The sequence below is a fragment of the Salvia hispanica genome, chromosome 3 (genome assembly GCF_023119035.1).
Source record: "Salvia hispanica cultivar TCC Black 2014 chromosome 3, UniMelb_Shisp_WGS_1.0, whole genome shotgun sequence".
Classification (NCBI taxonomy): domain Eukaryota; kingdom Viridiplantae; phylum Streptophyta; class Magnoliopsida; order Lamiales; family Lamiaceae; genus Salvia; species Salvia hispanica.
In genome coordinates, this window is record NC_062967.1 from 46,480,213 (window position 1) to 46,496,114 (window position 15,902).

At 37.0% G+C, this 15,902-nt stretch overlaps 2 protein-coding genes across 2 annotated transcripts; one reads left to right on the plus strand and one right to left on the minus strand.

Annotated features, from left to right (window-relative positions):
- The first annotated feature begins 464 nt into the window (after positions 1-464).
- LOC125213560 (receptor protein kinase TMK1-like) lies at positions 465-4,254 on the plus strand. Its single transcript, XM_048114173.1, has 2 exons — positions 465-3,017; positions 3,447-4,254. The coding sequence occupies exons 1-2, from the start codon at positions 755-757 to the stop codon at positions 3,983-3,985; spliced, it is 2,802 nt and encodes a 933-aa protein (XP_047970130.1). The 5' UTR covers positions 465-754; the 3' UTR covers positions 3,986-4,254.
- Positions 4,255-7,905: 3,651 nt separating this feature from the next.
- Positions 7,906-14,530, minus strand: LOC125209744 (RNA demethylase ALKBH10B). The gene is made up of 8 exons (XM_048109328.1): positions 13,524-14,530; positions 12,466-12,567; positions 12,026-12,123; positions 11,808-11,925; positions 9,588-9,707; positions 9,348-9,460; positions 9,110-9,264; positions 7,906-8,797 (listed from the first exon to the last, which is right to left on the minus strand). Exons 1-8 carry the CDS (start codon positions 14,086-14,088, stop codon positions 8,152-8,154), a joined length of 1,917 nt encoding a protein of 638 aa, XP_047965285.1. The 5' UTR covers positions 14,089-14,530; the 3' UTR covers positions 7,906-8,151.
- Positions 14,531-15,902: the final 1,372 nt, after the last annotated feature.

A 15,902-nucleotide genomic window follows, 5' to 3' on the forward strand; every position in this document is an offset into this window, starting at 1 on the left:
TGAAATAGCTACTCCTAAAAACAATTTTATTTTGTAAGTCAATATAGTATCACACTAAAAGTTGAAAAAGAAATTTTAAAAAATAATTTTTTCCAGACTTTATTTGAAGTTTTAAATATAAATACAAATGAATTGCAAACTAAATATTATACACGTTTTCACAGTATTAACACAGATAGCCACAGATTTCCATATTAGAGATTTAGGAAAAATGATCTGTCAATACTAGTGTATCAAAGGTAAAAACAGGAATACAGCATAAATAAAGAAGATAAAGACGCTATGAATAAATATTCCAAAAAAGCAAAATATGTATCAATATTTGCAGTATCGGTAATATATTAATACTAATAACTTCTTAATCCGGAAAACATAAAAAAGAAAATAAAAAAGTGGTCCCCACACGCATGTGCCAACTGTAATCCTCCTTCTCTGATTCTCTGTCTCACCATCACACAAAAACACCACTCTCTCCGATTCACTCCCACTCTTCGCCACCATTCATTCCATAAACCCTACTCAAAATTCCCAATTTACCAATTATCGCCACAATTTATAAATGGAAGCAACTCATTGCTGTCACAGATTTTGAATTCGGATTCTGATTCGGATTCAAAATCACCAGAATTTTAAAACGGAAACAAATAATTCCAATCAAGGAAAACAATCTCTTTGCTAGCAGGAGCAATTTTTCTTCTCATTCAATTCTCCGCAGCGAGAAAAAAGCGTCAATTGCAATTCAATCTCCAGTCCGATGGCGTCATCAGCATTGTTTTTTTTCACCGTCTTTTCGTTTCTAGTCGCCGCCGCCCGCTCTCAATCCGGCGACGCGGCGGTGATGCAGGAATTAAAGAAGAGCATCAACGCGCCGAGTCAACTCGGGTGGACCGACCCAGACCCCTGCAATTGGAAGTCCGTCACCTGCTCCAGAGACAAACGCGTCACCAGGATCCAAATCAGGCAACAAAACCTCCAGGGCTCGCTGCCTCCCTCCCTCGGAAAGCTCACATCTCTCCAAACTCTGGAGGTCCAAAACAACCAGCTCTCCGGCGCCCTCCCGAGTCTCGCCGGCTTGAACTCGCTGCAAACGCTCTCCGTCAACAACAACAACTTCACCTCCGTCCCTCCCGACTTCTTCGACGGTATGACCTCTCTGCAAGAGGTCTCCATGGATTACAATCCCTTCACCTCTTGGCAAATTCCGGCCGGCCTCAAGAGCGCCTCCGCTCTGCAAAAATTTACGGCCACCTCCGCGAATATCTCCGGACCGTTTCCCGATTTTTTCGGGGCCGCGACGTTTTCGAGCTTGACTAATCTGCACTTGGCGTTCAACAATATCTGGGGCCCGTTGCCGGCGTCGTTGGCTGGCTCCTCGATTCAGAGCCTGTGGCTCAACGGCCAGATGGTTGGAATGAACGGCTCCATTTCTGTTCTGCAAAACATGACTCAGTTGACTCAAATCTGGCTGCACAAAAATGATTTCTCCGGCCCATTGCCTGATTTCACTGGGTTGATTCAATTGCAGGATTTGTCTTTGAGGCAGAATAGCTTTACCGGCCCTGTGCCCGACTCTTTGGTTGGATTGACAACCCTAGCGACAGTTAATTTGACGAGTAATAAGCTGCAAGGGAAAACCCCCAAATTTGGCGGCGCTGTGAAGGTTGATATGACTCCCGGTAGCAACAGTTTCTGCTTGCCCGATCCCGGCGTAGAATGTGATTCCCGCGTTAATGCTTTGCTCGATGTGGCGAGGGATTTTGGGTATCCTGCTACATTTGCTGATAACTGGAAAGGAAATGATCCCTGTGATTCCTGGAAAGGGATTACCTGCACTCAAAAGAACATCACCGTGGTGAATTTTAAAGGAATGGCTCTCTCTGGGACTATTTCCCCGAGCTTCGCCAAACTCACGTCGCTGCAGAGGCTGGTTCTGTCGAATAATAACTTGACAGGAACCATTCCGACCGAGCTCACCACATTGCCCAATCTCGTGGAGCTCGACATTTCGAATAATCAGATTTATGGAAAGGTTCCCCAATTCAAGACTAGTGTGGATGTGAAGACTACTGGGAATGTCAACATTGGCAAGGATGGCCCACCACCTACTGAGCCTGATGGGAAAAAAAATCCAGACGGTAGTGGGTCAGGCAGTGGCAAGAAATCTTATACTGGAGTTGTTGTAGGTTCGGTAGTTGGGGGGCTTTGCATTCTTGCCTTCGCTGGTGCGCTGGTCTTCTGTCTTTATAGAGGCAAGCGCAAGCGCAGTGGGAGGGTTCAGTCTCCTCACACGACAGTCATACATCCACGTCTCTCGGGCTCTGACGATGCTGTCAAGATCACCATTGCTGGTTCAAGTGCCAATGGTGGTGGTGGCACGGGTGAGACCAACAGCCATGGGAGCAGTGGTCCGAGTGACATCCACATTGTCGAGGCTGGTAATATGGTGATCTCTATTCAAGTTCTGAGAAACGTGACAGACAACTTCAGTGAGCGAAACATACTGGGGAAAGGTGGATTCGGGACTGTCTACAAGGGGGAGCTGCACGATGGGACTAAGATTGCAGTGAAGCGGATGGAGTCTGGTGTGATCAGTGAGAATGGGTTAGAGGAGTTTAGGTCTGAGATCGCTGTTCTTACAAAAGTAAGGCATAGGCATTTGGTTGCTCTGTTGGGGTATTGCTTGGACGGGAATGAGAGGCTGCTTGTTTTCGAGTACATGCCTCAGGGGACGCTTAGCAGGTTTCTCTTCAGCTGGAAAGATGAGGGTTTGCAGCCTCTGGAATGGATGAAGAGGCTGACTATTGCACTCGATGTTGCTAGAGGGGTCGAATACCTCCATGGTTTGGCTCAGCAGAGCTTTATTCACCGGGATCTTAAGCCGTCTAATATCCTACTTGGAGATGATATGAGGGCTAAGGTAGCAGATTTTGGACTTGTTAGGCTTGCTCCTGATGGAAAAGCTTCAATTGCGACCAAACTGGCTGGAACATTCGGTTATCTTGCACCAGAGTATGCAGGTTGATCACTTATTTCTCTTGCTGCTATTGCTTTTCGTGAGTATATGCTTATATGTATCTACTATTGATTGATTCTGCTTTATGGGAGTTGCTATAGGTTGATTCAACATGAATTTTACATTTTTGTTATCCATGAGATAATAACTGCATTTGTGTGATAAGGTTCAATGAGGCCTCTGTTTCAAAGTTCACTTTTTTGCCTGTGAGGGAACTAGGAATGAGTTGAATATCCGATTCTTGTTGAATTCTTGTATGATTACGTATGACTCCTTCAATTATCTATAAATTGAGGCTTGCTGATAGGATTTAGTTCAACAGACTGTAGTCTGTAGTATGCTGCACTGCCTTTAATGTTGTTGTTATCATTATTATATCACCATAGAGTAAAAATGGTTGGTTATAAATGTGTGTTTCCATTTCTCATTGTAGTGACGGGGCGAGTGAGTACTAAGATCGATGTGTTCAGCTTTGGAGTGATTCTAATGGAGATAATCACTGGAAGGAAAGCTTTAGACGAATCATTCCCAGACGACAGACAGCATCTTGTCCCGTGGTTCAGGCGCATGCTGATCAACAAGGACACATTCCGCAAAGCCATTGATCAATCGATTGAAGTGACTGAGGAGACTTTGGGTAGCATCTGCACGGTGGGAGAGTTGGCTGGGCACTGCTCTGCTAGGGAGCCCCATCAGAGGCCCGACATGGGACATGTGGTGAATGTGCTTTCCTCTCTGGCAGAGCTGTGGAAGCCATCTGAGCCTGCTGATCCCGACGACGTGTATGGTATTGATTACGACATGACCTTGCCTCAGGTGCTCAAGAAGTGGCAGGCGCTCGAGGGAATGAGCTTGATCGATGGGGATGCGACCTCCTCGTCTTACCCTGGGAGCAACGACAACACTCAGACGAGTATACCCATCCGCCCCTCTGGCTTTGCGGATTCCTTCACATCGGCTGACGGCCGATGAGCACTGCAACAAGAGAGGGAGAGAGCCATTCTTTGGTTAGGTGAATCAGTTGGGAGTTAGATTAATTTATCTATTTTTTTCTTGAAAATCTATTTTTAAACGCATGTAGGTAGCTTTGGTTATTTTATTTTATGGGAAAGGAATCATGGATTTGAGGTTTTGTTAATTGCTTTTGAAACTCCAATTGCTGCTTTATGTTGTATATAGCTTAGTGAATTGATTCCCATGTGTATGGTTGGAGGGTAAAAGTTGATAATTTCTTCATTTAAGGGTGTTTGTTGTGAGCCAATTGCATTATAATTGAATCCGGCAGGTTTGGTGTGAAGTTGTTGGTGATGATGTCGCCATGATTTTGTTGTGACTTGATGCGTGACAATTTAAATTTGTGATGACAAAACAAATAATACTACTACTAGTATTAATATTGTTATATCTGTCAGAGGGAGGCTTCGGATGTCTGGTTTGTCGCATATTGTAATACTTGTACTATTTGAAAATGGATAAGATGACTTTTTGTTTGATTTTGATTTGTATTGGAACATATGATGTGATATTCATATTCTGTGGTGTGGAAGTGTGGAAGTGGCTGACAGCTTGATTCTCTTATCTATTTAAATATCGTTTTCATGATTAAAATCATTATGTATAATTAATACTCCATACGTGGATCCGAGTTAGTGTGCTTATTACGTGAGGCGGATTTGTCGCCGTTAATTAATGCTTATTCTATGCTAATTAAATATGATTTGTTTCCGCCCATTTGACTAACCCCACCTCTCTCTATGTACAATGTATAGTAGTATTTCATATTTTTGTTTAAATATTCTAATGTTCTATCTTTTGACTCTTATAGAGTCGTGTGGGTGAGCAGTGTGCCACCTTTGCTTATTATTAAAATTTTAAAACATATAAGAGGGTCAAACTCACGATGATTTGGCCTTCTAGGGATTTACTACTTAAATGTTAAATCAATCATTCTTATTATAATGTGTGTACTATTTTAATTTTTAGTTGTACTTGTACTTTATCAATGATTTATTTTAGTGTGTCTTTGTGGGACTCATTTGTATAGTTTAATATTTAAGCAACGTAAGCATATAATAATATACGAATAGTGTAGAGTGCGTAGTCGTGGAGAAGCTTTAACCATGTTGTGAGCCACGTGTTGAGACTTGAGAGATATGACTCTGAGAAATCTTACGGATATTATAAGGAGAAATATGTACTATATGGTTTTATATCATTCCAAATTTACTCCATATTTACTTTCTTTTAGGCAAAAATGAACCATATTTCTTTCCCAAGTGAGTCATTTGATAACTTTTATCAAATTTTAATTAACTTGATTTTCAAATTTTATTATATCTCATTTTACCTTATTTTATTTTCATTATACTTAACGCACTAAAGTATTTTCTTAAATCTCATACGGAGTAGGAGTAATATTTTATACTAATAAGGTTAAGAGTTTACAGTTTCTCTTACGTGATACCTGCAACTGCAATATCTCCTCAATTTTACTTTCTCCTTTTCATACGTATATACTCCTAATTACTAAGTACAGTAGTATTTAAAGATTTAATCTTTATTTGTAATATATTCAAATTATGCATTCTGAAATTACCAATCAGTTAACGCACACATCACACAAAATATAATCGATGCCAATTTAATTTAGCAGTATCATGATTGTGAATGATATACTAAAAACGCTTATTAACTAATGAAAATAATATGTTTGAACGTTTTTATTTTTTTGAAGAAATAGTAGTAGTATTTAATTTACTATCTCAATTTAGACATTTTAAAGTTTATTCTATTTCCAACATTATTTTTATGCTTTGGACGGTTAACTGTCACGCCTGTATTGGAGTAGTTGTTTGCTTACCACATCTTAATGTAAGTCAATTTGGAGTAGAAATATACGCGTTAAGCTATTAAATTATACTAGTAGTATATTAAATTTAAAAAATAAACATTAAACTTGTATTTTAGTAATCATTCAAGATTTAATTCATTTTCATAGGGAGAGTACGTAAGAAGTAACCAGGAGAAAATTGTGTTTGATTTTCTAATTCTATTCCAAACTTGTAAGGGCCTTTAGTGGTGTTGAATTTTAATTATTGTATTCATACCTAACAGTACTACATGTTGATAATGATGGAAATGATAATTAACCACAGACCAAGATAATAATGAGTTGAGTTGAATTGATTTGAGCTGCCCTACCTGCTTTTGTTGAGATTTAAGGCGACACCAAAACTAACTATCTTGACTTATTGCGCCAAAAGTTCACACCCAAACATCACCCCCTCAAATACCCCATGGTGTTTTCTTTATAGCAACCAAAATTTACTTCTTCGCCAAACTTATGCCTACATTCTCATGTTTTTGTAAAGACAAGGGGACCAAGCCAGTTATTCGAGGAACATATTTAGATTTTGCAGTAGATGAACCTAGTACATTTATTCTTTTCTGAAAAATCAATTTCCAACTAATGGGGAATTGATAGTACTACATTTATTTTTTGAGTGAACTACAAAAATATCACTGGACTATGAGTTTATCTCGTCCATAGTCCCTGAACTTTAAAAATATCGTCAGACATTCCTGGACTAAGGGTTTATCTTGAAAATGGTCCTTTTCACTGTTTTTGGTCGAAAATACCTTTTTAGGGGATTTTGTGGGGTTTGGACAATTTGGTCTTTTTACACTTTTAACATTTTAAATCTGATATTAGTTAGGTACTAAATCTGATTATTTCAAAATTATCATTCGTCTTCCCTTTTGTCATCCTTCACTTTGTTTCTTTATTTCAATATTAGACTTAATTTTACAAAATTAAATTTTAAATTTTAATTTTTAATTATCAATAAATTTTTTAATTAAAACTATTAATTTTCATGGACACTATAAATATTGATTAAAAACTATTAATTTTTTTTATTTAATAGTATAATATTCAGCTGAATTGAAGAAGTACAGAAAAATAATATTAATCATGATGGAAAAATAAGAGCTAATAATTTAGCCTCCGTTCGGTTATTATAAATTTATAATTGCTTGTGATTAAATATTATGAAGTTGATTAAAAATTTGATCCTACTAAAAAATTTATATAGGAGTATTTTTGTTGAAATTTTCTAGTAAATTTTGATTGTTTTCAAATTAATACATGAAAATGATAATAGTCTTACATTAGATGCATATTTATTTCAGAATAAATCATGTTATATATGATCTATTTGTGATTAAAGCTATTAAATAGTGATTAAAACTAAAGCGTTGTCATACCTTATTGATTATATATTAGACACTATCAAAAATTGATTATGACTATTAATTTTGTTATTTAATATTTTTATAATTTAAAAAATTTGTTGATATTTAAAAATTGAAATTTAAAATTTAATTTTATAAAATTAAAATATTGAAATAAAGAAACAAAGTGAAGAATGACAAAAAGGAAGAAGAATGACAATTTTTAAATACTATCAGATTTAAAATGTTAAATGTAAAAAGACCAAATTGCCCAAACCCCCCAAAAGGGTATTTTCGACCGAAAACAGGGAAAAAGTACCATTTTCGAGATAAACCCTTAGTCCAGGGATGTCTGGCGTTATTTTTAAAGTCCAAGGACTATGGGCGAGATAAACCCATAGTCCATGGACCATTTTTGTAGTTCATTCTTATTCTCTTTGATGCATTCACAAAAACTTAGTATTTTTTTTCATATCTAGACGAAGGTGTATGAAATTCCAAATGTGTACGTACCAACACATTTTATGCAAATGAGAAACATGCCAAGCCCAGCTTGAGTTTGGAAAATGCAAAAAAAGTAACATGTTGTAGTATAAGAGATGGGAAACACATAAAAGCAGCAAATATGCAGAAGAAATAGATAAAAATGCAATGAGGCATAAGCCAGAAAATAGAGGCTTAATTCAATGGTCGAGAAATGTTCCATGTAATGTCCAAGTATACATTGCCAAAAAAGTAGGAGAGAATGAAGGGAGCTCAAAAATGAATAAGCTCCTTCCACCCATCACTAAAAGTCTCATCACCAAAAATATCCTAGTATTTTCCGTTCTTTACATTTTCATTCAACTATCAACTCCTTTGCCAGTACATGAATGAGACCTCCAACCTTCTCTTTGCTTTTCTAACTAAACTGCCCCACCTGAGCATTCCTGCTCGTCATCCTTCGATTTGTCACTGCTGCCACTGTACTCCTGTTTTGTGGCTTCACCGTCAACTTTTGGGGAGGAGAGAGAACCATTTGATTTCCCTGCACTGTTCTCCTCTGCACTGCCTAAAGTCTCCATGCTATTGTTTTCAGTTGCTGCGGTCTGATTTGATGGTTTACTGGAGCCCTGTGATGGAAGGAAAACTCCTGTGCCGGGGACTGGCAGGCGAGGCTTAGGATGCCGTGGAGGAGCTGCAGGCCATCCAGCAGATGTAGGAGGGAGAGCAACTGGTGCCGGATACGCTATGCCTGGTGCTACAGGGGCAGATACAAACATTGGTTGGACCTGGATTCCATTAGGTGGGGGTAGCTGCTGATGAGCAGGTGATACACCAGTGGGTGGTACAGGGCCAAAATATTTTGCAGCACCGGGGCGAATATGACTTGGTGGCCTACTAGGGGGTGGAACCCAAGGGGTGGTAGGAGGTAGAATACGGTGAGCATCACCGCCAATGGTTTTCTTAGATTGCGACTTCACCAATGTAACAAGCATTCGCTGTCTCTGCAGGGACGGTATCGCATGCCTGGCAACATCTGCAGATCTCCCTTGCATTACGATAGTTGATCTGTAAGTAGCAAGAAAAAAATTACACAAGAACAGCAATAGGAGAAAAAATATATCAAACCAAAAAATGACAAATTTTGACTGTTAACTACAGACTGAGAGTATGGAACAATTCCTAGATAGTGAACAAAGTATTAATGTTAATCATAAGAGGCAGAACATCATGTCGTCTAATCAATCATCAACCCCGTAAAGCAAGTTATCATGGGAGGTGATTAGAAAGACGTATATGCCTGAATGTTACCTTGTATGCAATTAACAGCAAATGAAGTAGAGAGAATTTATTTGAAAAAGAAAAGATATCTGCAATTACCCTGGTGAAAGAGAGAGTTTCAAAGCACAGCGATAGCTTCCTGGATTATCCACTGGCATTGCCTTACCGAAGGACATCTCACACACTGTCAAGGATATTACACACACAGGCCTTCCAAACCATTGTGGCCAGATATTAGGCTGAGAGTGATCACCCTATAAAAGCGAAGAAGCAAATTAGATATGTCAACTTCAATACAGATAATTAATACATAGAATGCACTACTGTCATATGGGACCTCATTAAAGATATCAATGATGGCTGAGTCCGGTTTGGTGCTAACAACATTTTTATTAAGTAACCGTTCAACAACATCTTGCAGCGCCACCGGGATGGGCTCAATTTTTGGATCTGCAAAATTTATCATAACCCTATTGAACATGTTTAACAATAAACATGTAGAGGGGTGGGAGGCACAAACAAACACACTACCAGAATGAAAGACTAGCTTAATTTCCATGCTTGCTTTGGAACATACCTCTAGAAGTTCCTGAAGCAACTTCGTCTTCAGGAGGTGCGTCTGCAATGGGGACACCCAATTGAATCATCTCTCTTCCATGTCCCTTCATGGGTCTCTTTAAAGCAACAAAAGTTTGACCTGTATCAGTGGAACAAAGAAAAATAAATTGCTTTACGAGAGTAATTGGTGCCCAAAACGACTGGATGGGCATTTTTTTACTCGATGTTGAGCATCGTTCATACATGTACTGGTGAAAATAATCGTCCAGATTCTTTAGAGTATTTTATTATTTTCCAAAGCTTTCAACGTGAAACAACAAAACAAATATCAATGCATTCTTACGAGTCAGGACCAGTGAAGATTGTTTAAGACAATGTTGAAAGTGTATAGCTTGATGGGACAGTTCCTAATCCTCATTTAAGTGAAGACAATCTAAGACTTCTGTCAATTCCAGGTCTTCTACAAACGTAGAAGTAAGAACAAACATGGAAGGAAGCGCATTGCCTTGACAGACAGTTCCTCTTTTCAGTTGGCTTTCAACTGAAGTCAAGGTTTCACCAAAATCATAGTAGGCTGATGGAATGACTGAGAGAGCAAAAGGAATCCCCATAAAACACTGCACATTTTAATACAAGGAGAAAATCTAATCCGGAATAAAGGACCATGCTCACGTCACTATGCTAATTCCGACATCTCTAGGTACCCAGATTCTACCAGATAAAAACTTGAATCTTAATTAGGATCATTCTTGCTGGTCGTTCAAGTGGCAAATATTGAATGCACAATTCTTCCTGTCACACATTTGAAATTTAGACTTGCGAGCTTAGAATATACAGGAATTTGATGCCAGGATCCTGACATTTATGCTGAGGTGTGCATCCAACTACTCTATTTACAGTTTACAAGCTGGAATATTGCCTTCACAAAGCACCTTCTAAACTCTTGATGACAAAATGTTTTAGTTAGGATGCATGACGTAAAGCCGCCACAGGCATGATCTTTTCTTTTTGACTGCACTTTTCATATGAACGACCAATGGATATAATTTCAGACTCCATAGCGCCCAAGGTAAGGTTCATAATTTAGAGGTAATTATTATCAGTTTCTTCCAAGTGAATGTGTAAATCAATCCAGTTGAACAGAAAAGTGAAAAATCAGAGATCATACATTTCAACCATTATTTCATTTTATTACTGTAATCATTAAAGTTCAGTCATTCTGGAAGCAATCTAGCTATATTAATTAATTTGTGTGAGTAGAAACACAGACGCAACATATAACCCATTTATAGTATGATAGGATTACAGTTCGGATTCTACTTCTATTTCAGTTCATTAAGCAAAACATCAACTCGCAATTAATCAATGTACACATATTTTAATAAGTAGTAATTTCACATTCCATTTTTATACTAAACTATGAAATATTAACTAATCACAGAGGATTTCAGTAATAATTTTGTCCATTAGTTTTATGGAGTATTAGTTAAAATAGAATTCAGTTAACAATAAAGTTCAATTTCACTTTCAATTTTTGGTGATCTTAGTTGCAAATAAACTAAAATGTAAGCCCAGTTCAATCAAATGTGCAACACTGGCTTTTCAGTTCTCAGGAAAAAAATTCTATTACATGATCTAATATTATACTCCTATTAGGTCATTATAACTATCCAGACATTCATTTACAAAAAGAATACAACATGATCCAGTCTACTTGGACACCATAATATTTCCCAACAAATCCAGTTAGAGAAGCCAAATGCTACTTTGATTCTCAAATCTCTTATCAAAGAAAGATCCTAAGGAGACATAATTGTTCCTCTCCTACATGAATTGCATGTAGATTTAACTGGATTGTCAACTTAATCAGCATTTCATAAAGGGAGTGACCTAGCTTCACTATATATTTTCTTTTTGTTAATCTTACTTCAAAGTATGTGCAATATAGATGTAGCAAAGAATATAGTCTAACATCACTTCACTAGGTCTGCTACGCCTAACACAGACATTTTTTAATGGTGATAAAACCAGTCTAATCAAAACTCCTTTAAGACACAGTTAAACTCCATCACAAAGAGCATCTTCATCTATATTTATCACCCAATCCAAGATATGAAAGGGCCATTCCAAATTAAAGGCTCGAATTTGATAACATTTTGAATGAAAAAAAAGCAAAAAAAAAGAGAGAAATATGTTTAGTTTTGCAGGTTGTGCCACAAATAGCTACCACTAAACTTACCTTGCAGCTGCCCTCGCTTCCCAGCAGCTCTCAAATCGTTTACCAGATTATTTAGCTTTAAAATTTCTGAATCATCAAATAAATCTTCATAGAGCTTAAGTCCTTCAGCTATATTAACCTATAATCCAAATTATCAAACGCAATAATGTCTTGACAACTGAGCTCATCAAAATTTAAGAAAATAAATGTATGATAACAAGATGAGTAAAGGAGATTACTGATATTCCATCACATATCTCAGAAGCAACAAAAGATTTTGGAGAAACTTCAAGGTTCGATTTCTCGACTAATCCAGATCCATCCATATTGCAAGACCCTGCAATGGGGAAGTAACAGGAATGGGATTATATTCCAAGAAAATAGCTGCCTACAAATGCTGAACGTTATTTTTATTTGCTTGCTAACATATTCATGCATGATATTGATTGAACTTAAATAGCATGTCAAACACTCATAAGAGGTACTCCGATCAGCAACCAAAAAATAGCCTATCCAAAATCTCAGTTAAACATATGGACATATTAGACATTCTAAATAGCACTTGTATACTGGAAACTAATCCTACAAGCAATTCTCCATTAGGCACAGAAATTATAAAGATATTGTAACGGTAAAAGTATAGCCAAAAGGATATGGAGAGTTGGATTTCAAATAGTACCCCTGTCCTCCGCCTCAGCATCTGCATGAGCAACAGCTTCTTGTGTACTTCTCTGTGTTGTTGCTGTACCATTTTCTTCAGATTTTTCATCGAGTCCCGTCACTTCATACATGAGCAAAAAGTTAACCCTTTAGAGGATTTTTTTTCGTTTTCTTTCCTCTTACCATAATAGATAAGTGTTTTTAATATATGGAAGTTGGAATAGCAAACCTAATTATGAAGAATGCACAGTTAGGACCAAGAAGGGCACTACTTAATTTGGACACACATGTGTGATATATCTAACCATTAACTTCCAAGAAGAGACTTGACAATGAAGAGAGAATTCAAATGGAAACATTAAAGTTTGTGGATTCTCCTGAATCATTAGGAAGCTAATTAAACCAATTCAGGAAGTGTGGTACAAATGACATGTTAAAGAAGATGTGACAGCTGTTTCAGCAGGGACGAAATCATAAAGCGCCTCGAGAGAATTAGGCCATTTCAGTATAAGCATATTATGCGATACGTAGAACCCCAATGGTTTGATAGACAACAGGAATTGGTGCAACGGACAAATATCCAAGAGATTTTGAGAAAAATATTTACAAATTTGAATGCACATTCATGAACATAAACAAGAAAGGTTTCAATGATATGAAAAAGAAAAAACTAGCCAATAAACTGAGGAAGTACTTTCCGGCACATATAGTTTCCATATAATTCAACAAAATTTGCAATCCATCCCCTTGACTTCCCTGTTGAGTATTTGGTTAGCTGCATACTCGATGTCTTTTTATACATAAAAGATGGATTCATTGCCATTAATCTCGTTAGAGAGCAAGAAGCCATCTTCAATATCATATTTCACCAGACAAAAAGTGGATCATTAATAACCGATCAGATCCAATAAATTTCCAAATGCCGATTGGTTTCGAAATAAATAACCTTCTAATTAAACCAAAATAACAAGTAAAATAGATTCGTTGGCTTCCCAACGAAAAGCATTCACATTTAAAAGAACTTGTACACAGCAGAAACAAAGACTCAAATTCATTGAAAAAAACTTGGCTTGTTACCTTCTGAATCCTCCTCCTTCTCCACCTTTGCCTTGTCCCCTTCATCCAGTTTCTCAATCATTTTCAGATTGCTTTTACAGTAGCCATTGTTGAGATCCTTCTTGTTCATCTCTCCACCAAAATTCTGCACCTCAAGTCCCCCTCTCTGTCCCCTGCCTCCTCCTCTCCTAAACTCATTCCCTCCTCCTCCTCCACCACCCATCCTCGCAGGCGCACCCCCCTCAAACCCCACCACCTTCTGCGACCTCCTCCAACCAACCTGCTGCAGCGCATAAACAACATCCGCCACCGAGTAGTACTGCTGCATATGCAAAATTGGATTCCAATTACACCTCCTCTGCTGAACGGACCCTATCACACCCTCATATTCCCCAGGCTCACCCACCGCCATCAAATGGTGGCACAGCGCGTCGATTATCGCGTTGGCAGCTGCAAATTCACCTCTCAGCCACATCAAACACCCCTCCCTCTCATCCACCTGATAATGCGGCGGCTGTTGCTGGTGGTTGTACCATTGCACCGGGATTTTATCAGGCACCACCATAGCCCCCGATTGCATCGCCATAGCAACAGATATTACACTGCACACTATATAAGCCAATGCCGACAACCTCTACGCCTATATATATTTTGTACAACAATCACAATATTCGCAGTTTATATATGTAGAATTGCGTATTTGATCAATACGTTAACGCGTTCAGATACGAATTTAGCTCATTGTGAGGTGTTCACCAGATCTGCGATCGGGTTAAATACGTAAAATTGGTTAAAATTTGGGAGACGATTGTGAGAAGGATTGTTCTACCGCAATGTGTGTGTGTGTGCAGTAATAGTAGTAGTACGGATGCGAATTTCAGATCTGAGAGGAACGTGATAAGGAGGAAATCAGTGTGTGAAAAAACTAAGATCTGAGAGAAAATCGCTTGTGAAACACGCTGGTCTTAAATGGTGCTCTTTCTTCTCTTCGTTTTTACTGTGTGTTGTGTTGTGCGTTTTTATGGGGGTTACAGATTCTGCTGCTTTTTTCTTGCGAGAAAAGAAAATCAATTGTGTATATGTACGTGTATAGGAGAAGAGTGTATCCGGAATTGAATTTATAGTATGTTTAGTTCATGAGATTCAATTTTATCTTGGAAATCGAGCACTACTTTGATAATACTAGTATTAAATCAGATTAAATACAGCCCTAAGAAGATTTGGCAGTTGGTTCGATTACGGTTATTTGACCAAATTCTTAATTGAACTCCAACATTTTATGAACATGAGATAAATGATACCTTGAATAAACTAGGAGGTCTAGAGATTTGAAGTTTGGTTAAAATTGAGAAATTTTCAAGTTTTTATGGTTATTGATCGAGTTCATTAATTACTTTCCGCTATAGTATTATGTAAAATGAAAATGGATTTAGTAAGAATTTGGGAGAAGGTCAAATTTGTCAATTCGACTGACCGGAAATATTAGTAGGACAGAAATAAGTTTGGTAGAAGAAGTGGTGCGCACATTTTTAAATTGTAATTGCATTTCATTAATTAGCATGTGAAATTGAATTTTGGGGTTGTATAGTTTTCCAGTTTATTCTCATAATTAAGATCTCTGACTATAATAAAATGCATGAAATGTATGTGTATATAAGAAAAATGATAAAAGGTGGAGTAGCATGTTTAGCATGTGTATATAAGTAAAATGATAAAATGTAGCGATAAATGTATATAAATTGTGTTTATATCATTGAACTATTTTGATATTTTACATCGATAATCAATTTATAAATATGAATTAATTTAAAATAAACTGCATGCTAATTATTCCATAACAATTTAGAAAAATATTAAAATTTTAAATTAAATAACAATAACTTTAAGAAAAAATTATTATTTTAATTGAATTTGTATCGCTATATAATACTAATATAATTATTAATAAAATTAATTTATGAGTAGTATAATTCAATTAAATCTAAAATTTAGGGGTACGTGTATAATATATGCATACTTAATTTTATTCAACTGGGAAAAAAATAAAATAAAGATCTAGTCATTATTAAAACTTTGAAAAATCTGAAAATCACAAGTTCGGATTTACAATTATCTCATATAGAAATCATACGTGGACGATGAATTACACGATATCTTCTATTCATAAAAAAAAATAATGTTTGGTTGACAAAAGATGAACATACTTAAATAACTAGTAATTTTTTTTCATTGTGTCATTTTATAAAACCGTGAAATAAACTAAAATTTGAACCAATTTCAAATTTTTTTAGTAATTTAGCCTATAAAACAAGCATGTGCAATGAAGGTTTTCAATAATTGAAATGGACATAGCACAGTGCTATCAAAAGCTCACCTGACAAAAATAATTCAATTCACAGG

What these genes read in the sequence shown, in the direction of transcription:
- LOC125213560 (XM_048114173.1), top strand. Translation starts at nt 755, where the DNA reads ATGGCGTCATCAGCATTGTTTTTTTTCACCGTCTTTTCGTTTCTAGTC. An exon ending in TCTTGCACCAGAGTATGCAG is followed by an intron (nt 3,018 to 3,446) that starts GTTGATCACTTA and finishes TTCTCATTGTAG; the next exon opens with TGACGGGGCGAGTGAGTACT.
- LOC125209744 (XM_048109328.1), bottom strand. Translation starts at nt 14,088, where the DNA reads ATGGCGATGCAATCGGGGGCTATGGTGGTGCCTGATAAAATCCCGGTG. An exon ending in GAAGCGAGGGCAGCTGCAAG is followed by an intron (nt 9,708 to 11,807) that starts GTAAGTTTAGTG and finishes CCACTGATACAG; the next exon opens with GTCAAACTTTTGTTGCTTTA. An exon ending in AAACTCTCTCTTTCACCAGG is followed by an intron (nt 8,798 to 9,109) that starts GTAATTGCAGAT and finishes TGCTACTTACAG; the next exon opens with ATCAACTATCGTAATGCAAG.